The following is a 24,459-nucleotide window of genomic DNA, read 5'->3' on the forward strand; positions in this document are numbered from 1 at the left end:
CTGCCAAGGCTCTTGAAAACAGTTTATTTTCTATCCTGTTTATTCTATTAATATACTAAACAAACTCTTTTTTCTAGATAGTGCCAAAGTAAACTTTTGCCCAGGCTGTATCTGTTTTTGCATGATTCTCTGAATTAATAAGGTTTATTAAGTTCCAAACAGATATACTGACTGGTGCAGAGATGTCATCAGACTCAATTCTACCTCATGATTGGGTCCTGAGTGACCAGCTGAGACCTGTTAGTTTAGATGTTATATTTCTGATGGACGCCACTGATGTTTTTTAATAACGTTCATGTCTCAATCAAATGCCAAGAGATTCATCAGTTTGGGCGTAATAATTTCTGCTGTGCTGCTGCACAGTTGTAGAACCTGACTGGGAGCCATAACCCCTCCACCTCCATGTTGACCTCCCGTAGGAGACTGAATAATGGTTCCCCAAAAGATCAGATCCTAATCCCTGGAATCTGAAAATATTACCTTATAAAGAAAGAGGGCCCTTGCAGATGTGATGAGGGATCTTGCCGTGGGGATTTCATCCTAGTGGGCCTTAAATGCCATCACAAGTGTCTTTATAAGAGAGAGGCAGGGAGAGATTACACACAGAGAAAAGGAGGCAATGAGACCAGGGAAGCAGAGATTAGAGGGATGCAGAGTTACTAAAAGCTGGAAGATGCAAGGAAAGTACCCTCCAAAGGCTCGGGAGGGAGAACAACCCTGCTGACATCTTGATAACAGACTTCTGGCCTCCAGATCTGTGAAAGAATACACTTCTGTTGTTTTAAGTCACCGAGTTCATGGTAATTGTACAGGAGTCATGAGAAACGAATATGCTCCCTTTTCCTTATCTCCAGAGGATATCTGAACTAGACTTAAGTGCATCAGAGAGGGGAAAAGTAGCTGGAATTTTAGCTGCTTGCCTTAGTAGTTCCTTCTGCTTTAGTGGCAAAAGGAACAGGATGAGGGGAGGGAATCTGAGAACAGGACTCAGGTCTCTGGCTCTTACCCTTTAGCTCTGTGACTTAGAGTGTTTAAAATCTCTGATCCTTAGTTTTGCCTGAAAATGAGAAGGTTCAACTTGATTAAAAGATTTTCAAATGTTGTTTACAGATTCCATTATGACTTTTTGTTTTAATCTCAATATTAAAACACATGTTGAATTCTTTGAAAATTTTAATAGTTTTAAACACTCAAATATATTGTGTTAATTAGCAACACTCTGAAGACCAATTGTGTAATAAATTCTGCCTCCAGCTTAGTTTATTTTGGTGTTGACCACAGAATACCGCTTCTCATTCTGCCTATGTTTAATTCAATGATTCTCATCGAGGGACGACAACAGAATACCCTAGGGTTGCTTTGCCAAAAAACTCCAGAAATCCAGGCCCATCCTAAGATATTCTGATTTAGTAGGTTTTAGTATTCTGCAAAAGACTTAAATACTACAGAACAATCTGGAGAACCAACATAGACCATCGCTCTTTTTATCACCCTTCCCCCAAACCATTCAATTGGCGCTAATATCCTGTCCTACACGGTATCTTGTTCAACATGGAACATTTTTATCAGTGAAGATTGAAGATCTTTGATTTCGTCTTCAGTATCTGTTATTATGGAACTCGTACCCAGACCTGTCCTTCTCTTGGTATAGGCTCCCACTACCCCCATTTGGACCACCACTATGGCCTTCTAACTCATCTCCCTCTCTCTAGCATCTAGGCCTCACACTCACTCTATCACCATTCCTAAACACAATTTTCATTTCATGACTCTACAAAGCAAGGTACAAGGCAAGTCCATAAACCTCAGCCTGGCATTCAAGGTCTTGTGACACCAGATTCCTATTTATTCCCTTATTTTCTTTAACTTTACAACCTGAGCCTTCTTCTTTTACTTTTTAAACAGTTTTTAAAGATTTCTTTTGATGTGGACCATGTTTAAAGTCTTTACTGAATTTGTTACATCACTGCTTCTGTTTCATGTTTTGGTTTTTTGGCCGCCAGGTATGTGGGATCTTAGCTCCCTAACCAGTGATCCAACCCGCACCCACTGCACTGCAAGGTGAAGTCTTAACAACTGGACTGCCAGGGAAGTCCCTGAGCCCTCTTCCTTAAAAAAAAATTTTTTATTCACTCTTCACCCTCACATGCTACTCTAATGCCATCATTTACAATGATCTCTACATGTACAAAAACCTTTATCTTCCTCTGTACTCTGCAGGGCCTGGTTCTGGTCCAAATGTCACTATTTCAGCCTATGCTATCTGTTTCCTTCTGTGAATGGGCTATTAGAACTTATTTTCAACTATACAAACGGTACTGGAAATATTTTTTTGGATATAGTGCATAGGTATTTCAGGGCTCTCCAAAGGACAGGTAGTTTTCCTTATCATTCTACCTACCTTTTTGTACCCTACCCTGCCCATAAAGTCTTTCCCAACTCTTTCATCCCATATCGGTTTCCCTTTTTCATTTTGCCTTTCTACTCTCCTTAGTCTCACTCAGCCTTCACACCTGGTCCTAGTTTACCTTGTAGTGTTTCCCAACATTGTCACATATTAGGAGCACCTGAACAGATTTAAAAAGATTTAAAACATCAACTAAGGTCAAGGTTTTACATTTAAAAACTGTTATTCTCAACAAGCAACTGGAGAAAAGTTCTCGACCACACAGTATTTATAGGCTATGTTTGGGACTAGCACCTTATGTTCATTATGCTACCAAATCTAACAAGGATGAATAATAGTGCATCACAGGGCTTCCCTGGTGGTGCAGTGGTTGAGAATCTGCCTGCTAATTCAGGGGACACGGGTTCGAGCCCTGGTCTGGGAGGATCCCACATGCCGCGGAGCAACTAGGCCCGTGAGCCACAACTACTGAGCCTGAGTGTCTGGAGCCTGTGCTCCGCAACGAGAGAGGCCGCGACAGTAAGAGAGAGGCCCGTGTACCGCGATGAAGAGTGGCCCCCGCTTGCCACAACTAGAGACAGCCCTCGCACAAGAAACGAAGACCCAACACAGCAAAAATAAATTAATTAATTAATAAACTCCTACCCCCAACATCTTCTTTAAAAAAAAAAATAGTGCATCACAACCTACTTGCAAACAGTGTGTCTTAACCACAGGTACTTGCCTTTCCAGATCGGGGCGTTTCTCAGACTGCAGTGGACCGCATCTCTCTTGATGGGCAACAGGCGCCATCTTGACTACTGAATCACACGTCAACATCTCTGGGTGGCTCATTAGATCCTCTATGATCTAACCCACATTATCTGCTCTCCACTCTCCCTCAACGCGCAAACCCTCAGAAAGAACAAATGAGATGCGTGAAAACTAGTGTCTTTTACAAATTGCCCGCATGAAGTTTGTGCATCTTTACTCATCAGGGTCACTTTACCGCTTCGCTGCTCCTCAAAATGCAAACCTCTCTCTGGTAAACTCCATCTAAAAGCTGACTGCGGCACTTCCCCGGTGGCGCAGTGCTTGGGAGTCTGCCTGCCAATGCAGGGGACGTGGGTTCGATTCCCTGGTCCGGGAAGTTCCCACATGCCGCAGAGCAACAGTTGTGGCCCGTGTGCCACAACTACTAAGCCTGAGCTCTAGAACCCTCGAGTCACAACTACTGAGCCCGCTCGCCGGGAGCCTGTGCTCCACAACAAGAGAAGCCACCGCAGTGAAAAGACGGTGCACCACAACAAAGAGTAGCACCCGTTCAATGCAACTAGAGAAAGCCTGCGCGCAGCAACGAAGACCCAATGCAACCAAAAATAAATAAGTAAAAAAAAAAATTAAAGAAAATAAAATAAAAAATAAAAGTTGGGTGCACTTGATCATCTTTGGTGCCGATTCTCATGGTAGACTTTGTAAGCCTTTCAGACATTCATGAAATTGTTCTTTTTTGTGTGCTACAGTTGGGGGTGGGTAGAGAACAGAGAGCTGGTGCTTCTTCTACATATTAATAATGAACTTTTCTAGTTCCAGAGGCTGGAGTTTCCGGTTCATTTTAATAAAGTAAGTTATATTAACTGTTTGGTCATCATGTTACTACAGCTATCCAGTACTGTTTTGAACCTATTCTTGTTACAAAGAACGGGTATATAGGGTTTCCCTTGTATTTAAAAAAAAAAAAAAGTATGCCAAACTTCTCCAACAATCTGGAATTTTATTCCATCCATATACATGCATAGTAACAACATTTGTTGAGAAATTATTTCTATCAGAAGTAGAACATTATCTTTGTGATCACCAGGTGCAGTATTGCTACTCTTATATTTAAATAGATCTTATATATGAATTAAATTCATACTTGCAGCATTGAGTTTAGGGTTTCGATTTAGACTGTGCCTTTCAAAAGATAAAACCGATTAATACTACCTCATTACTTACAATACTGCTTCCAGTAATTTTGTTCATTCTTATAAAGTATTGCATTTAACAGCAAAGTTTAAAAATTGAGACAGAGCTGCATCAGCGAAAGAAAATACAAGTACTATACAAGAAAAAAATTGCCGTCTTCATTTAACATACATGTTTCAGATTAAGAAAATGGACAGAAACATACGGCTACATACAAATGCAAAGCCTAGTTACTAAGAGACTGTATCTGCTAAAATATAAAGTGCAAACGGAGCCTGATTATCCAAGAACTGAAATCTTAAGGCGAACTTATAGCACGTGTATTTAGAACATCTTTGCAAGTTATATTTTAGCATATACATATATCTGCAACAGCATATAAGAAGAAATCAAGATACACAAGTGCTTTGGAAGCTATTTCTAAAATGCTTTTCTGTATTGTTTGTGACTATTTTCTTTAAAAGCTACTATACAGTGCAAACCATATATGCTACACAATAACTATACAATAACATTACAAATGACTTTAATATAAAGTTTTTAAATAAAAAATAACATAACCACAGCTATGAATACTGCTGGTAAAATAAATTAATTTTCTTTTAAAATGGCACCAATAATACACTTTACTAATGGACTGTAATGAAATTACACCTTAAGTCTTCAACTCAGCCATAATGAATTGTCTCCTGATTGCCCAGATGTAATTCAAACAGCTTTCTTTTTCTTTTTTTTTTTTTGCTTTTTTTTTTTTTTTTTTCTGTACTGGGTAGAACAACATACTAAACACTGGTACCAAAGGTGAGTGATGTTTATTTATTTTGTGATTTCATTTGACATGTTCTGCTGCATGTGATGAGCAATAAAACTTCTTGTGAGTTATAAAGTTTGAGAGGTTGTTGAACTGGATGTCACACAGCCGGCAATATTTCCCACTGGTTGGAGCCTGGGTGGAGCCATTCACACCTTTAGCTATACTAGACAACTGGTCCTCTGTGGAGGGAATTCCTGGGGAGACGTTCTCGTTCGTGGCTAATGGGTTCTCTGAGATCCAGGAGGGAGATTTGCGGCTGTCTTCATGCTGAGGATTCTGGGCAATGTTCTCTTGCTGTGGGTTGGCGGCAGGGCGCTCGTCTTGCTTCAGTCCACCATTCACTATGACCATGCCTCGATTTTTGGGCAACAACGGCAGGGAATCTTTCTTCGGCACAGCGCACCCATTGGAAGAAGCCTGGCTTTTGGGAGATTCATTTTCCGCGTTTGTGCTTTGGTCCACGTCAGCATTATGGATGACAAGAGAACCAGAAATATAATCACTTGGCTTTATTCCATAATAAGGAGAGAGCTGGTCGGCTCCTTTTGCCTTCTTTATTGCTCCAGGGTACAGGCATTGTGGAAGAAACAAATGTTTGTTTTCTTCTTTTGTCGCAATGAGCTGAGCGGCTTCACTGAAGACTTTCAGGCCCTGCAGGGTTGCTAAGTGGGATGAAAATAAGTTTCCGTTGGGGGAAGGCTGCTTCAGATTCCCATTTTTCTCACATTTTATGATGCTTCTTTCATAGCTGACATCGGGGCTGCTTCGTTCGCTTTCTGGATTCGGAAACACTTTGCTGTCGAGCGGAGCCAGGTCATTACGCTGGTGTGCAGTGACCGGGCAGAAATTCTGCTTGTGGGCCAGGTAGTTTTCTACCTTGTTGAAACTGATCTTACACACAGTGCACTCGTGGTAGTCCAGCAGCCTTTTGGGAGATGCAGTCGTCCGCTCAGACTGGGATAAACACTTTTTGCTGAGATCTATGGGCACGTCCATCTCTAGGCAGGAAACACTGGAATGAGTAGTGTCACATTTGGAAACCGGAACACACTTGTTAATCGTGAGGGACGTTTCCAAGTGCTTTGAGACAATTCCTGGAAAGATATCACATCTTGGATGGTAGCACTCTCCCAGCCCTTCCGTGGGTTCTTGAGTGGAGGTACAAGGATTGCTGAGGTTGGCTACGTCGAGAAATCGCTGTTGGACTAGCGGAGGCCTTTGCTCCTGTTCAGGAAGACACATCTCATACATCTTCCTGCGCTTGCGCGTACGCATGGTTCTCTGCACGGCAGGCACTTTGTTGGAAGCTGACCTCTTGAGCGGAGGGTCGTGGCGTGTAGCACAGTAATACTGTTTGTGGACCATGTATGTTTCGTGCCGGCTGAAAGTAATGTTGCAAGCTTCACAGGTAGTCTTATTTGGGTCACTTTCCCCATCCACTAAGGGGACACTGGGATTTTTCACATCAACAGGTTTTCCATTAATTTTATCATCATTGCTGTTGGGGGTGGAGAGCTTCTTAGCTTGAATGGAAAAGTCCTTGTCGTGGCCCTTCCCATTTGGCCCAATTAAATCTAAAACAGTGGAAGAATTGATGCAGGGTGTTTGAAGAAGTGGATTCTCAGGATCAGCAGAATGAGCGGCTGGATTGAGAAGGTTTATGGAGGTTTGGCTAGTGTTGGGACTCACGGCCTCAGGCATCTTTTCTGAAACACCAGGGAACTCTGGGGACTTGGCCATCTGCTGCCATCGGCTGCTGCAGTAATGTTTTTTGTGCACTAGATAATTATCCAAATTATTGAATGTTATGTTACACTCAAAACAGGTAGCCCCTTTGGGCATCAAGGGGCTGTAAATGACGGGAGGGTAGCTACTACTTCCGTGCCTCAGTCGCCGATGTACCAGTTCAGACATCTTGGCTAAGATCTCTGAAGCTTGAGGGACCATTGTGATATCTTGGGGAAAAGCAAACTGAGATAGAAAGGGTCCCACGGGGAAAGAAGGCCCAATATTAGGCTGAACTGGAGATGAGGCAAGTCTTGGACTAGAGGGCTCAGACTTTATTTTCGTGTAAGAAAAGCTTTGTTTATTTGTTGCAGACTGAATTTCGGGTCTCTGGTTAGTGAGAAAGAGCTGAGTCTTTTTCTCACACTTGTCCAGCTCCGTGTCAGAGCTCGCATCTTTAGTCTGCATGGCCTTTTGGCTCTGGGGGAGTTCACTTCTGGTCAGCAGGTCTGTGGCTGGCTGTAAGCTGTCTTCGGTTCCACTTGGAGAGTGTTCCATGTCACTTTCTCTGGGCAGTTTGCTGCCAGGGACATGGAGCTCCTGGTGCTGCAATAACTCCCTCTGAGTCTGGAAGCCGAAGTGGCAGTGATTGCATCGGAAGGCAGCTTGAGTGAGATGGGAGAACAGGTGTTGGTGAAAGTTGATCACAGAATCAGCAGTGTAGCTACAGACGGTGCATTTTAGACTAGCACCAGGGGGGAGGAATTCTTCCATTTTCACTCCTGGAGGAACATACAAAATCAGAATACTGAGAACCACACATATTGGTTTTCTAATGATATGAACCGTTACTAATGACCTCACGTGTCCAACACAGCAGAAACGAACTGAAATCTTTCGGAATCTTATTTGTGATAGTAACGTTTTTCTTGTGACGTCCTTCATCATAGATGATGATAATAACAGCCCTTTATGGTTTCCAAAGCACTTTCGTGAATATTATTGCATTGTAGTGGGATAGGCATCATTGTTTCAATGTTACAGGCCGGGAAACACATGCAAGGAGGCTAAAGGAACTGATTATGGTAATAAAGCTATTCAGTGATGGATCCATGACTAAACTTCAGATTTTATAATTTCTAATCCAATAACCTTCTTACCACAGCACTATGCTCTACATTAGGAAGAAGCAGGCATTAGTTACAGTTGATAGTGATAACCTATGTGCAAATCAAATAAATCTTAGTGCATTTAGTGTACCAGATTAGGTCTTTATTCAAAAGAATCCAAATAGAAACCATTTTCTAAAGTAAATAATAACCTACTAATTTATCTTTGGTACAAATTTAGAATTTTATTCATTGGTTTTGCTAAACATGGTTTATCTCTATCCAGGGCCGATATTGGTACCAGTGCATTAATGTAGTCATTTAGGACCGACATCCATGCTGATTGGTCATGGCCTGTTTTTAGTCAGTTATTAAATATTTTGAATATCACCACTGACTGGTGGGTAGGTCTCAATGCAATATTGTGATTTACAAGGAATATGTATTTGGTCATTCTGATGAGTAAAATCTATTTCTCATATATATTTGGTCTTTATCCTTGGTTCCCAGCTCACAGCTTCTAAAACTCTTGGAGTTTCCTGTGATAAGAGTGATAAAGGTGGCTTTGTTATGTTACTGAGGTGACTTTTGGAAAGCCCTTAGGTAACCTAAGGATGGGTGGTTGTTAGGAGAAGCAATCTTGTGATTACAGGGGTTGGAACTTTCATTCTTCCCCTCCTCCACTTCTGGGAACAGGGGCTAGAGATTAAGTTCAATTGCCAATGGCCAATAACTTAATCAATCCTGCCTATGTAATGAAGCCTCCATAAAACCCCACAAAAAAACAGAGTTCAGAGAGCATCTCAGTTGGTAAACATGTGGAGATCTGGGGAGAGTGGCAGGCTCTGAGAGCACTTGGAAGCACCTTGCCCGTTCCCCAAACCTAGCCCTATGCATCTCAGCCATCTGGCTGTTCCTGAGTTATATCCTTTTACAATAAACCAGTATCTGGTGAACAAATGGGTTTTCTGAGTTCCGGGAGACACTCTAGCAAAGCAGTCAAACCAAGGGGGTGTCTTGGTGACCTCTGATTTATAGCTGACTGGTCAGAAGCACAAAAGACTAAAGTCTGCATTGGGGTGGCGGTGGGGGAGTCACTCTTGTAGGACTGACCCCTTAATCTGGGGAATTTAATGCTCTCCCTGCATAGTGTCAGAATTGAGCGGAGTTGCATTGCAAGACACTCAGTGGGTGTCTGAAGAATTACTTGGTCGGGGGGACCCCTTCCCCTATGAATTGGAATCAGGATCTGGATACTTTTACTTACTCAGGTCAACTCTTGTTCCCATTTGTTGGCATATGGTTACATCAGGCTTGGTTCCTCCTCTCTGCCCTCTAGACTTAAATGAGAATTGTCTTTTATATTTATAAGATGAAAATATGGCAGAGAGATAGAGATAAAAGGGGACTTCTTTTATTTGTCTCCTTTTCTCCTTGGCTAATCCAATACTCATTTTCCTGTTGAGCTGGGAAGATCCCTCTATCTCTATTTTTGTTTTGCGCGTGACTTTACACTAACCATGTGAGACAACCAACCTGTTTCTGCTTCCCCTGCTTTATCACCTCATAAAGACAGCTCTTTGTAGGGAGAGGGAAGAGAATAAGTAGAAAGGAAACAGCTTATTTTTATAGGTGCAAAGACAAAAGCTTGCACTGTACTAGAGCACTGGAGGTTGGAGTTAGTTTTTTTAAACTGAGCACCTATTTCCATTTTTAATTATTCAACCCAAGCAAAAACAGCAAAGGAAGTCACCCGGAGGTGACTTACAAGTTTCATATTCTGAATAACTATGATTCCCAAACCTTGGTTTGCCCTATCCAAGAATGTTCAAAGAAATATCTAAAATTAATATAATTCTGTACATTTGATTCATTTCAGTTGTTTTTAAAATATAGGAATTAGAATATTATGTATGATACTGACAACAATTGGGCATACAATTCCAAAATAAATGGGAATAGTTGCCACCTTGCTCTCAAGAACAGGCTTAAAAAAAAAAAGAAAAAGAAACTTGTTTTTCAGCATAATTACTTTAGTTGAGAACAAACTAGAATGATTTAGCCTGTAAACTGAGCACTGTAAGTCGTTAGAAAATAATTCAGACCCAAGTCCTTTGAATAGAGTATACTTGTTCGGGACAAAAGATAATAACCAGCTGGTCCAGCAAGTTTAAGTTTGATTTTATAGATAGATAGAGATGTATGAATGTACGTATATATGTAGAGAAAGAAGAGGGTCTCCTGGAGTAGAAGAAGAAACAAGAGAGGCACTCACCACTGTGTGAGTTCATGTGCATTTCTAGAGCTCGGGCATTTGAAAAGCTCTTGGTGCACTGTGGGAAGGGGCACATACTGGAAATCTGAGGAGTGCTGTCTTCGTTTTCCTCTGACACTGGAGCAGTTTCTCTTTGTCTCCCACTGCAATAGTACATCAAATGGGCTTGCAGATTCCGCTCACTCCGATACCAGATGCCACAGGACTTGCAAGGGAATATATCCTCTGCAGGCAGAAACACAGGGACACGTTAGCTGCTGCCCACTTGGAGCCAACCATGGGTAAAGCAGCATTTGGTTCAGTTTTTCTCAGAGTCTGCTCCCAGGTTATGAATTAGGCAATCAGACAGGGGCTAGTGCAGTCTTGGGTGTTGTTCCACAGTACAGGACTATTTTTAAAGAAATGTTCCACTTAATGCAGTTTACCTTCCCACAGACTCTTTAGAAAGTGGTACTCTAGGAGAATCCCAACATAAAGCAAAAGAGATTAATCCTAAATTGTTTATATTGTACTTATAGTTTAGAAAAATAGGCATTTATAAATAGCAATGTGAATTGGTTTATCTGCTTGGTTAAAAGGTAACGGATCTAATGGCTGAACTAAAGTTAGCTTTGATGCCAACTCCTGACATCATTGGTCCATTTAATAAATTAATTACAGAGTACCTCCTTAGTGCCAGATCTATGCTGAGTTGGGTGTAAAACAAAATGAGAGACCAAACAGCTGTTGTTAAGGAGCTTAGATCTCCTGGGGCTGGTTAACAAGTGGTTCGTTTGTTCATTACATTAGAACGTGATGACCACACACAGTGATGGAGGTACTTGAAGAAGTCAGAGAAGGATTTAGAGGGAAGATGATGACATGCCTTAGCTGCCTTGTGAAGGATGAAATTAAGCTAGTCAGGTGGAGAAGAGGATTGTGTCCTCCTAATCAAGGGATCAGCTATGGGAGCTTGAGAGAGGGACTGGGTGGAGGCTGGGAGGCTATTCTGTAATCTCAGGCAAGGGGCTGGGAGAGATGAGGTTGTAGAAGTCAGGGACAGACTCCCAAAGGCCCTGTCAGCTTTTTTAAGTTTAGATTTCTATCTCAATGGTTATGGAAAATGACTGAATCATTTCAAGCAATAGACTGACAGAATCAGCTATGATATAATCCTAACAGTGGAGTTTTGAAGGTAGTGAATTTGGAAGGAAGACTTACGACTGGTAGGAGACAACTGCAGTAATCTAAGTGAAATATGACAGAATTTAAATTGTAGCTAATAGTCATGTACTATTTGTTAAGTCATGCTATAATATGTATGATATGTATTTCTCATGTATTTATTCATGGAAAATTTCTCTCTCTGTGTTTTCCCCATTCATTAATAGGTGAAGAATGTGAGGTTGAGTAACTTGCCATTATCATGCAACTGGGTGAACTGGGATTGGAAAACCCTGCTGTAAACACTCTTCCATAATGCCTCAATGAAAGGGGGACAGAGAGAAGCAAAGTTATACTGAGGAAGCAGAACTGACTGGAAGTGATGACCACTATTTTGCAATTAGATGTTAGAGCAGAAGGTAAGGTTTCTCCTCGGTGCCTAGACTTCTTGTTGGCATTTCTGTGTTAAGGGATGTTTTCATTCATCTCTACAGGGAATAGAAGACAGATGGGTGATGAATTCAGGCTGGGGCACATATGGAGTGACTAAATCTGACACTGTATTGTGCAAACTTGGCACTTTTGTAGTGCCTCTGATCAGAGGGATGGCAGATAACACTGTAAACTGGGATTAATCCAGGCACACTGGGGCATATGGTCACAGTAGATATGTGGGAGTAGATATTTCTGTGAGAAAGAGACAGGAACATTGCAAAGATGGCAAGAGAGGTCTGAAACTCGCCAGAAACAGCTGGACTTGTGATTTATAAACTGTTAATGTATAGTGAGTTGGAACACATGATAGTGAAGGAGTTGGCTCAGGAGATCCTGTTGAAGGAGAGAAGGAGAAAAGTAAGGACCAAATTCTAGCAAATGAGAAGTAAGGACAGCAGGTACAATACAGAATTTTAAAATACAATTTAATTACAAAATTATATACTACTGCTGTTTATTATTTAGCCCCTCCCACCCAAGTTTTAGTTACATTTATACTTTTCAGAGGCCCAGTGTATAGTAAAGGGTTTATTTTTCAGGATGACTTTAACTGATTAACTAATTTAAGAATGAGAACAAAGCCTGTATGCATCTATGGTGATATATTTGGGATTAATAGTTATCTTGCTATAGAAAGCAAACAGAGTATTCCTTCAAATATAATTAGAATTAACATTCACACACTGGAGTGTCACAATAATATAAGAAACTCCTAGAATAGGTGGTAACAAAATCATTTTGCCTCAGTTTCAAGTTGGGTCCATGTTATTTCAAGTTCCTCACTATTCAAATCAAACTAAAGATTCAGTAAACAAAACAACTCCATTTACATTAAGGAAATTCAGAAATAGTAGCTTGGGTTGTGTACACTGAATCCACTGGTTGGATGCAGAGTAATTCCAGATACACCTGAGAAGTTCTTCATTCTAAAGGATGCTGTTACAGCAAGAACATAATTACTGTTGAATATATATGTATGTATATATGTATACATATATAATATAAGACATGATTGTAGTCTCTAGACTTCTGCATCATTCAAAGTCTCAGGGATTTTCAAGGACATTTTTGACTCAATGCAATGTTTCACTTGCCACTGGCTTGAGAATCTATTCTCCTCTTAAGATGTACTCACGTTTTCTCACAGAGCTAGATAAAAGCAGAGCAGAGTCTAGAATTCTGATCTTGGGACTCCTAGATCACTGATTTTATGTCAAGGAAATACAAACTAAGTTCAATAGTCCTTTTAACAGACTATAATCACAAAGGTATATTTGCCAGGGCACATTTTAAAATTCTCCATATAAAGTATTCTAAGATTATACGTATTTTTCTTTCTCTTCTCTTTATTTTTTTTTACATTAGCTGATGTCTTGATTCATCCAGCCTACATTTCCCCTTCATTAGTGTATCTAATCAAATTTGATTTTGTGTCCTTTTTCTTATTTTATGTTTTAACTCTATGGCTCTTAATACCAAAACTATTCTACCATAGGAGCGACAATGAAAGCTGTTGGACCTCTTATAGCTAAATCGTCTTGAATGTTGTTTAGTTTAGAATGTCAGATTTTTCTGTGTGACATTCAGGAATCCAACCTGAAATGAATGAATTTAAGTTATTCCTTTTATACTCCCACGAGAAGTGAACACACACACACACACACACACACACTTAAAATTGGAGAGAATATAAAATAAAATCATAACACTGGAGAAAAAAGTCTGTCCCTGGTTGCCTGTCAGTAGACATTATTTTTTTCTCTCCCATAAATACCCATCACCACTACAAAGCTATTGTACTGGGCTATTGCACTCAGCACTTACTATTGACAATAGCTGTAGGCAAAATAGAAGCCATGGCAGCTTGCTGAGGGAGCAGCTGAATTGAGTCCAGCAGGCGCGCCGGGTACATCCCTTCTGTAAGAGTCATCTGACTGGCAGCTTGTAGCCTTGAGTCAAAATCCACCACAAAGGCAATTAGCTCTTCACCCTCAGAGATGGCCTTCGTAGTCGTGCACCAAAGCTGACCCCCTATTAAGAAGAAAAAAGAAAAAGAATTGACATAGAATGCTCTAGCCTGCTGTACATTGGATTGATGTCAATAGGACCTTCTCATGTTTTTCACATCAGTTTCTACTGGGGTGGAGTGTTTGATCAAGACAACGGCTGTCCTCCTCTTCCCTTTGTTAACCTAAAACAATAAAACTGCCAGTTACTTTACCAGCGACACAAGTTTAATAGCAAGGAGCTGCAACTCAGGACAGGCAGCTATGGTCAACCACATGAAAGTCTGGTGAAACAAAAGAGAGGAAACTCTTATAGAGAAGGGGAGGTTGGGTGGGGCCATTATAAACAAAAAGCTCATTGGAGGAAATTGAAAGTTCCAAATATAGTGGCTTTTCATTGGCTGAGTTGTTACATTCTTTCATTGGCTGAGCTGTTGTCAGACAAGGAGAAATGCTTTCTTCCTTCAGCTGAGAGGTATTAAGTAGTGTCACTTCCTGATGGAGATGCAAAGTCCATCTCTTCCTGTTGGGATCTACACTGAAGTCAAGTAGTACATGCCAGCTCCCCCTTCTGACTTCCCTACTCCATTTTAGTGCTGTTTCCCTTTATTAATTTTCGTACCTGCCTATGTGGAAAATTGTATTCCTTGCATCAGATGAACTGTTCAGTGACCAACAGTAACAGAAGATTAATAACCAAGTATAGACATAATCTGTAGAGAGTTTTGTCAACTGTTTGCCTTCCAGCGCTTGACTTAATCATCAACCATGTTATTACATGTTATACTGCCTAAGAACAAGCATGGTAGGGATACAACCACAAAATTTATTTCAGGTGAGGCTTTGAAGTTACTTTTTACGTGCTCTTTCTGTACCTCATGGAAGTAAGCAGTTATTTCTTTTTCTCTCTCTTCCCCCAGATACTGGGGAATGATATATGAATGAATGATACGTAAAACTACAAAGCAAGTAAACAAAGTTCCTAAAATTTAGCACATTAAAGTGAAATTCCAGTTAGCTTTACTCTCCTTATAAGTCTGCTGCCATTTATTTGGGGGGGTGGGGGGGTGAGCACCGAGTGATCTTTACTTATATAATATTTCTTATAATGCAGCTTCTTTATCTCCTTTTACCCTGATTGAACTTCCTGAAAAGGAGATATGCCAAAGAGCCTTTTCAGAAAGGCTTATTTAAATAAAGATTTGTTTAAATGAAAAGAACCCTCTCTTCAAACACTAAGATAGACTCTGGCTTGGTGCTTCAAATGATCACGTGTGGTGCATTAAAAAGAAAATTAACTATGCAAGTACATCTTCTAATGTATTGGAATGCGATAGTGAATGCTCATTTATTTAACATGTTTAGACAGGCAAAGCACTTATATTTTGTTATCTACACTCTCAGGCCTAGATATGTATCCTGTACAGTTGTGCCTGAAGTAATATGGCATACTTGATATGTTATAAAGCTTTTTTTCCTCATTGTGTATATACTGCAAGGCTATATATTGTACTCATTAAGCAAGCAAAAATTGTACCCATTCTGATAAGTAATATTGCTCTGTTTATCTTTCAGCATAACTGCCTTTTCAACTGCACTTCATTTTTTTCCACCCTGAAAGAGATCATAGTTTTTAAACAACGTGTGGTAAAACGCTGGTGGAAAAGATAACAACAGCATATGATAGGGCAGAGTTGCCTAGAAGATTCAGGACACCGTTTTAGAGAAACCTCGGACAGTTCATTAAACCAGCTGATTCAATTTCAAAGGTAAGCAGACAAGACACCATCCACGACAGTACATGTTTGTGAAAAAATAAAGCTAAAATTACAGACCTCGAATTTATATGAAAGTTTCCAAGGAAAACACAAATATACTAAAAGACTAGAAAACGACCATTTTTCACTTTCACTTTAATATATCTGAAAGCATACAAGTTTCCCAAAGTTGAAAACAGATTCACCTTGGTTGGCATTGATGACTTCTTTACAAATATAGAAGCTAAGCGGCATCATCGTGGAATCTGATGAGCATTGAAAAGCGCTAAGTGGTGCTATTTCTGCTGGTGACGCTTCTTCCCCCTGGAAGCCTTCTGCATTTGGCTGTTCGGCCTTCTCTGATGTGCATACAGATCTAAACTACTTACAGCTGTAGACAAGGTAATCATTTGCACCTTATCTTTCCTCTGGGACAAGGTTTATTAAGTGAGTCTGTGTAATAGAGAGGTGGGGAGGGCAGAGGCAGGCACTGCAGTTCAGGTTTAGTTCTTCGCCTGGTTTTTTAAGAGTCACTGGATTTCAGTGTTGAACTGAATAACTTATATTACTGGTAATAGTTTTCCATTTTTTGATCAACTTACATTGTTGGTAAATCCAGCTACGGCTATGTTTTACAAAAGGAAAGTTTTGAATTCAGGTACCCTGGAGAAATCGATATTTTAGAGAAGGTAGCACTCGGCTAATCTTTATCACAGCAGTGAGCTCAACAGCAGGATGACTCCGAACACTTGGGCTCAGACTTTGAACCAAAAAGATCCAATCAATAAATAAAATTCACAAAATATTAAGTGAAAATTAAAGCAAGTAAAACATGGGCTTCCGTGGTGGCGCAGTGGTTAAGAATCCGCCTGCCAGTGCAGGGGACGTGGGTTTGAGCCCTGGTCTGGGAAGATCCCACATGCCGTGGAGCAACTGAGCCCATGCGCTGCAACTACTGAGCCTGCGTTCTAGGGCCCACGAGCCACAACTACTGAAGCCCTCACTCCTAGAGCTCGTGCTCTGCAATGAGAAGCCACTGCAATGAGAAGCCCACGCACCGCAATGAAGAGAAGCCCCCGCTCCCTGCAACTAGAGAAAGCCCGCGCGCAGCAACGAAGACCCAACACAGCCAAAAATAATAAATTTATTTTTAAAAATAAATAAATAAAAAATAAAGTAAGCCAAAAATGATTTTTCTACATTATTAAGCAGCCTGGCAGTAGTAACACATATCTGTTTTCAGATGTTTCATATTTTATCTTTATCATTTTATCTCATTTTACGGTTTCGTCAGAGCATATCCTTTTAAAAGGCTGAATCAGACTGAAAATGTACTGTGCAGGTCTGATGAAAAAGTCCATTGTCTTAGGATTTAGTTTTTCAAGTCGTTCATTCATCAGCTATTCATTGGTGTGCCAGGCTGCGTGCTATGGTTTCATGCACAACTTCACAAACAACCTGAAAGCACACATATAAACAGACAGATTATAATACCACACGGTGGTCCCATCCCCCTACTAAAGAAATGTGAGAGGGGTGAGTAACTGAGACTTCTTGGGGGAGTCAGGCAACCCATCCAATGGGACATTTTTATTGACTCAAGAAGAGTAGAAGTAAAGTAGCAGAAATATGTGTAGGGAGGACCTGGCAGGTACATCGTTACCGGCAGATACAGGAGCATGCGTGTGAGTGCAGGATTATGGAAGACGCTGCCTGGCCCTCGGAGGCCAGCAAACCTGGAGCTTGGGGTCTGAGGGAGAAAGAGGTGGATTATGGGCAGTGGTGTGCCAGAGCCAGCCTGTTCTGGATCACAGGGCAGAATGTTCAGTTGTCAGGAATTCTGTGTGCTGGTTGATGTCACGTTGGTAACCTGAAATCAGCTATGGTGAGAGTTGTAGCATTTGCTGTCAGAAACTGTCAAGCAGTACAAATCAGGGCTTCCTCCCACAGAAAGTTTAGAGCAGGGGGAGAGTTTTGATGTAACATAAAAATAGTTGTGTCTGGCTCATGGTGGAGAGATGGTATATATATTTATTTGAGTGAATGAATGATCTGAGCTTCCCCCCCCCCCGCCCCCACCAGAATATAGATCTCAGGGTCTTGAGGAGAGTAAACTGAAGGGGTAGGAAATGTTATCTCGAGGGCTATTAGGAGGCTGTTGTACCAGTTCAGTTGTGAGAAGTGTAAATTGTAGGGGAGAAAAGGGCCAGATTCAAGAGACATAGCTGACAGAGGACTGGAGTGATTTCCTGAGATGCATAAAAGTAACTCTTGAAAATGACACAGAGGTTTCTGGTTTGCAAAACCAGCTGACGGTAGTTCCATTAACAAGGCAGTAAAGCTGGTATATTACCAAGTGGTATTATACGGACAATAACAGATAATTAGTATTAATTAGGAATAATTTCTTTGGGTCCAATAGGTTAAGGGGTTTATGTATTTCATCTATTTTAATCCTATCAATCATTCTGTGAGGTGAGTGATAGTTTCTTCATTTAAGAGTTGAGGAGATTGAATCTTGGAGAAGTTAGCTAACGTGCCCAAAGCTATACACATAGCAGAATCACTGGCGGAATCATGATTTAGACTTCTGGCTGTCCAACTCCAAAGCCCAAATGTGCATGTGTGTTTTATGTATGTGTATGTATATGCATGGGAGTACTGAATTTGGCTTTGAACATGTAGAGTCTGAGGTACCTGAGAGGCTTTTTGGTGGGTGTAACCAGGAGGCAGTTGGACCTTGGAGGAGAATAAGGCTGGAGAAAAAAAAAATATTTTGGAAGTCATCAACACATTCTAAATAGCTGCGGATGCTCTTTGCATGGATGTGGTAATGCAGGAAGACTACAGCATGAAAAGAGAAAGAACAAAGATTGAAACTTGGAGAATCTCAACATTTAAGATGTGGGTAGAGGAGATGCAATCATTTAAAGACATAGGAAACATACACTTGGAAAGGTTAGAGGGGAACCAAGAGAATGGTGCCGTAAAAGTCAAGGATTGGTTCTTGGAAACAGCTTGGCTGAGTTCTTTTGATGTGAATTTAGAGCATACAACTTGAGGGAGTCATTTATAGGGAGAGATATCCCAAGTATTATAACATAGTTTCAATTACTGATTCAAAAAAAATATTCTAAATGTGGCTGCTAGTGAGGATGTAATCCCATCTGGAGGAAGTACACCCGCCCCAGACTGCTGGGATGCAAATCTTGCCTCTGCCGCTTGCTAACTGTGTGACTTTGAACTTATCACCTAAGCATTCTATCAGTTTCCTCAGCCTTGAAAATGGGGATGGTGATAGTAGTATTGAACTCATGGTATTATCATGAGGATTAAATAAGCAAATATATGTGTGAAAGCTTCAGAACAGCACCTGCCATAGTAAGTGCTATATAACTGTGAACGATTATCCTTTTGGTTTGGTCTGGTTGGGGCTATTTTTCTCATTTCTCACTGCCCTGCTAAGTCGAAGAAAAGAAATTTCACCAGAAAGAAAACATAAACCTACAAATTCAATGAGCACATGTATCTGTGCTTCACTGGAGAGAGCGAACTCGTTTTGGAAAAATGATTAAGGCTGCATCATTTGTGGATTGCATACCGATCTTGACCAGTTAGAAACAGATAAGGTTTCTAGCAATCTACATGGGGCTGAGGAGACAGGAGAACCAATTTCTTACCCTACCATTTTTAGAGCTAGGGTAAACACAGCCAACTCTAATTTACAATTCAATGGAAGGTAGTAGTCTTCATCTTGATTAAGAAGCAATCTGAGTGCATGAAAATGATAAATCATGTTGATATTTAGCTTTTTTGGTGTCTTCACTGATTGACCTCACGTTCAATGGAAACAAATCACAGGGTATTACATTTGGCTTTAAAATGAGAGCACCACTATCAAAAAAAAAAAACAACAAACAAATCAAAACACAAACAACCCCCCCCAAACCAAAAACATGCAAAGAAAACAAACCCAAAAGCCCAAACAAACAAACAAAACCACGAGAAAACAAGGACTGGCAAGGATGTAGAGAAGTTAGAACCCTTGTGCACTGCTGGGGAGAGGATAAAATGGTAGTGTCACTGTGGAAAACAGCATGATGGTTCCTCAAAAAATTAAAAATAGAATTTACCTATGATCCAGCAATTCCACTTCTGGGTATATGCTCAAAAGAATTGAAAGCAGAATCTCAAAGAGATATTTGCACACCCATGTTCAGAGCAGCATTATTAAAAACACCTAAAACATGGAAGCAACCCAGCTGTCCACTGAGAGAAGAATGGATAAGCAAAATGTGGTTCACACACACACACACACACACACACACACACACACACACTGGAATATATATATGTATATATATATATATATATATACACACACACACACAATAGAATATATGTGTGTGTGTATATATATGTGTGTGTATATATATATATATATATATATATAATGGAATATTTTACAGCCTTAAAAAGAAAGGAAAAAAAAAAGAAAAAAAAAAAGAAAGGAAATTCTGACAATGCTACAACATAGATGAACTTTGAGGACCTTATTATAAGTGAAATAAACCAGTCACAAAAAGACAAATACTGTATGATTCCACTTACATGAAGTACTCAGGGTATTCAAAGTCACAGAGACAGAAAGTAGGATGGTGGTTGCCAGGGGCTAAGGGCAGGGGGGAGTGGGGAGTTATTGTTTAATGGGTATAGAGTTTCAGTTTTGCAAGATGAAAAGAGTTCTGGAGATGGATGGTGGTAATGGTTGCACAATAATGTTAATGTACTTAATGCCACTGAACTGTATACTTAAAAATGGTTAATACATTTTGTTATACACATATATATATATACACATATATATATATATAAATATATACATATATATATATACGCACCACAATATAAAAATTGGAAAAAAATGAGAGTATTATTTTTTTTCACTAAAAAACATTCACTAGAATATTTGTACAAGTTTTTAGTTATAGCTAAGGACAGGAATATAACTTTTATTAAGTGCTTTTCATATGAGATGGATTAAAAAAAACAGTTGAGGTCTTCTCTCAGTTTTCCTAATGAAGTTACTTTAACAAAGTAATACTTGAAAACTAAGATTTTAGAGGAATGAAGCTGCCGCTGAGATGGAGTTTACTTTCTTTGACCACATTAACTATTTTCATTTGAATGAATGAATTTCTTCGCACAGTAATTCAAGAGCAAATGATCTTTGTCTAAGGGATTATATGCTAATAATGAAGCACTGCTGGCACCCCAAATCACTGAAAATTTATTTGTCCTCAGTGGAAAGATGAACTAGAAAAAGCGTTTGCCTTGTGGGTGAGAAACTTTAGTTCTAGTGCTGACTTGATTATTGGTTACTGTGTGAACTTGGAGAACTGCTTTATCTACAACATATAACATGACAACCTTAGGCTAGATACCACTAGATTATTATCATCAAGTTGTGAGCAACTTTTTTGCTTCTGTGACCAAAGTGCTAATAATAGGAATAACCTCAGATTTATTAAGCACCTACTATCTGCTCTGCACTGACACTGTGCTAAGTGCTTTGCATCCATTATCTTAATATCTCCCAAGAGAGCAGTGAGGTGGCTTTTATTTGTTCCCTTTTACTGTGAGGTCATGAAGCTGGAAGTGTACATAAACTGTTCAAGATCACACAGCTAGAGTGGACTTGGAGGAAGAGAAGGAGATATGGGAGATGGGATTTGAACAAAGCAGTTTGGCTCTAGATTCTGAATGAAAAACCCAGTGTCCCAAGTCACAGTGCCATCTGATGTTCACTAAGTAAATGCCTTGGTACCTTACCTTGATTACTCAGTTTGAGTAATTAGCACTGCTATCTCTCTGAACCAGAAATGACATGTAGCTGTCCAGTTTTCCCAGCACCACTTATTGAAGAGGCTGTCTTTGCTCCATTGTATATTCTGGTCTCCTTTTTCATAGATTAGGTGACCAGAGGTGCATGGGTTTATCTCTGGGCTTTCTATCCTGTTCCATTGATCTATATTTCTGTTTTTGTGCCAGTACCATACTGTCTTGATGTCTGTAGCCCTGTAGTATAGTCTGAAGTCAAGAAGCCTAATTCCTCCAGCTCTGTTCTTTTTTCTCAAGATTGCTTTTGCTATTCGAGATCTTTTGTGTTTCCCTGAAAACTGTAAAATTTTTTGTTCTAGTTGTGTGAAAAATGCCATTGGTAATTTGATAGGGATTGCACTGAATCTGTAGATTGCTGTAGTCATTTTTACAATATTGATTCTTCCAATTCAAGAACATGGTATATCTCTCCATCTGTTTGTGTCATCTTTGATTTCTTTCATCAGTATGGTTCACTTTATGAAACAGCGTTAAGAAGATTTACACAGTGATAAGACATAGCTTTAAAATGCATAGCCACAACGTGGAGAATAATGTAAATCGTTGTGGTGTGGAAGTAATGTCAGGTTATCTTCTAACATGACTAATAGCTTACACTTAGAAAGCACTTACTACGTGCCAAGTACTATTCTAAACGTTCCACACCTATTAAATATGGATGTAGCATTTGCCCAAGTTTAGCTGGACACTAAAAGGGTATCACAATTCTTTATAACCATGACTGCACAGTAGATTCACCTGGGAGCTTTTTTTTTTAATTAATTAATTTTATTTTTGGCTGTGTTGGGTCTTCATTGCTGCGAGCGAGCTTTCTCTAGTTGCGGTGAGCAGGCTTCTCATCACAATGGCTTCTCTTGTCGCAGAGCATGGGCTCTAGGCGCACGGGCTTCAGTAGTCGTGGCTCAGAGGCTCTAGAGCACAGGCTCAGCAGTTGTAGCACACGGGCTTAGTTGCTCCGCGGCATGTGGGATCTTCCTGGACCAGGGCTCGAACCCATGTCCCCTGCATTGACAGGCGGATTCTTAACCGCTGCACCACCAGGGAAGCCCACACCTGGGAGCTATTAATCAACGCTGCTTTCTGGGTCCTACCCTGGATCAATCAAATCAAAATCACTGGGAGTGAAGTTTGGGCTTCACTATTTTTTAGAAGCTCCCCGAAAGACTTCATATGCCTCTAGAGTTAAGGATCATTGGCATAAGGGTAAACTATCTGTAGTTTGTATAGGGTAGAGAGAGTGAAACTCTATGAACAAAAAGGTCTCTTTTGATAATCAAATATTTCATAGACTTGTTCAAACAATTCAGTAGAGAGATGTCCACTCCAAAACTCAGAAAATGACAACTGAACATAGCTTTGAATAATATTTGAAGAATGTGGGCATGATGAGTGAAAAGGTGTGGAAAGGCAGGTAAAGGATGTAATGACTTAGCATCGTCCTTCAACTGAATAAACCAGTTAGGAAGTTAGTAAATTTGTGAACTGTATTTGGTTTTACAATGTTTAATTCTTTATTATTTTGAAGGTGTGTAACTTATTATTAGAAATGAACAATAACATTTCGAAAAACTGTGAAAGATCATATTGTATAAACCAGAGCAAAAAAAAAAAATCACATTTCTACTGCATGGGCATGAAGTCTTTATCAAATGACATCAGGCACTGAAGCAGCTATCTGATACCTTCCTCAAGTCTACCAAATGGAAAGGTTATTTTAGGATTCTCTCTTTGCCTCTTGTGCTGCAAACATAGTCACTCTCCCCACGCTCCACACCCACACACCACTCCCTTCACGTATAAAGGGCAAATACATTCAAGGTTCCATAGAAAGTAATAACCTCAAAGACCTTGACGTTCTTGAAAAAACATGTACTTGCTGTTCTAAGTAATGTTTATGATCAAAGTTCTTGTACAAACAGATATGGTTCCTAACAGGAAGCTTATAAATTTTTCTCATAATTGCTGTCAAAACTGCAGTGAAGTGTACTACAAGTTTTGATAATAAAGAATAAAGTCACAGTTCAAAGTTGATTATATTTTGGAAATTCACGCTCCTCTTACTAGAAGCGGTAGCCTTAAGTATCTCCCCATCCTGCCAAATTTTTCACTTGCACTTTTTATTATTTATGAAATCAGTGTCTGTACAATGTCATGCAGACCTCTGCTGATAAACTCTAATTAAGATTAAGACAAGCCTTTTGGAAAGGATCCCATCATTAGCAAACATGATAAACACAAAAATACTCCCTACTTGTCAACCAGGAGCAATTCAGTAACCTAACAGTATTATCTGTTGCTAGGTTACAGAGCTCACAAAGCTTCAATTATATTGTTCGACCATACCTATAGAGTTCTGTATAAGCAAAATGTATCCAGTATAAAAGCATTTAACTTCGTCCATGCTATCTGCAATTCATGCTTCCTTACAATGGTAAAAATCAGGTTAATAATTACATGGCACGCTGAAAAATCTTCTCCATGTGTTACGTCTATACATGTTTCTTTCTAATTTATCTGTGTGATTGATAGACGCTTGCTTTGTAAAAATAAGGAAATACAAGCAACGTGAAGCTGTAAACCTTGAGCACAACTACATCTGGGCTCATCAAGATACGGACCTAAGCTTAGCATAAAGATATACAGCAAATTGAACCAATTAAATCACATTTAGATTTTGTATTACTCTGCCTCAATATGTACAAGGATAAAGAGCCTCAAGTGAATAGATAGGGATACCAGTTTGAAAGTTTAAGCTCAGAAAAAAAAAAAAAAAAAACCAAACCCATACACACTCACCTAACAATACAAAAGGAAATAGGTGGTTTTCAATACTAATTTATTCTAATGGCTTTTCTAAGGATATTTTAAAAGTTGAAGTTA

General features: G+C 39.8%; 1 protein-coding gene across 2 annotated transcripts in view; it reads right to left on the minus strand.

The window, feature by feature from the left end:
* Window positions 1-4,996: 4,996 nt before the first annotated feature.
* Window positions 4,997-24,459, minus strand: part of ZFPM2 (zinc finger protein, FOG family member 2) — a 463,419-nt gene continuing 443,956 nt past the window's right edge. For both annotated transcript variants that reach the window (XM_082674700.1, XM_082674701.1), the window contains 3 exons: window positions 13,740-13,946; window positions 10,278-10,502; window positions 4,997-7,675 (listed from right to left, as the gene is read on the minus strand). In XM_082674700.1, the coding sequence (XP_082530826.1) occupies window positions 5,184-7,675; window positions 10,278-10,502; window positions 13,740-13,946 (2,924 nt within the window). In that variant the 3' untranslated portion in view covers window positions 4,997-5,183. The remainder of the gene's footprint in view (window positions 7,676-10,277; window positions 10,503-13,739; window positions 13,947-24,459) is intronic.

This window comes from Grampus griseus (assembly GCF_964374135.1).
Source record: "Grampus griseus genome assembly, chromosome: 17".
NCBI lineage: Eukaryota > Metazoa > Chordata > Mammalia > Artiodactyla > Delphinidae > Grampus > Grampus griseus.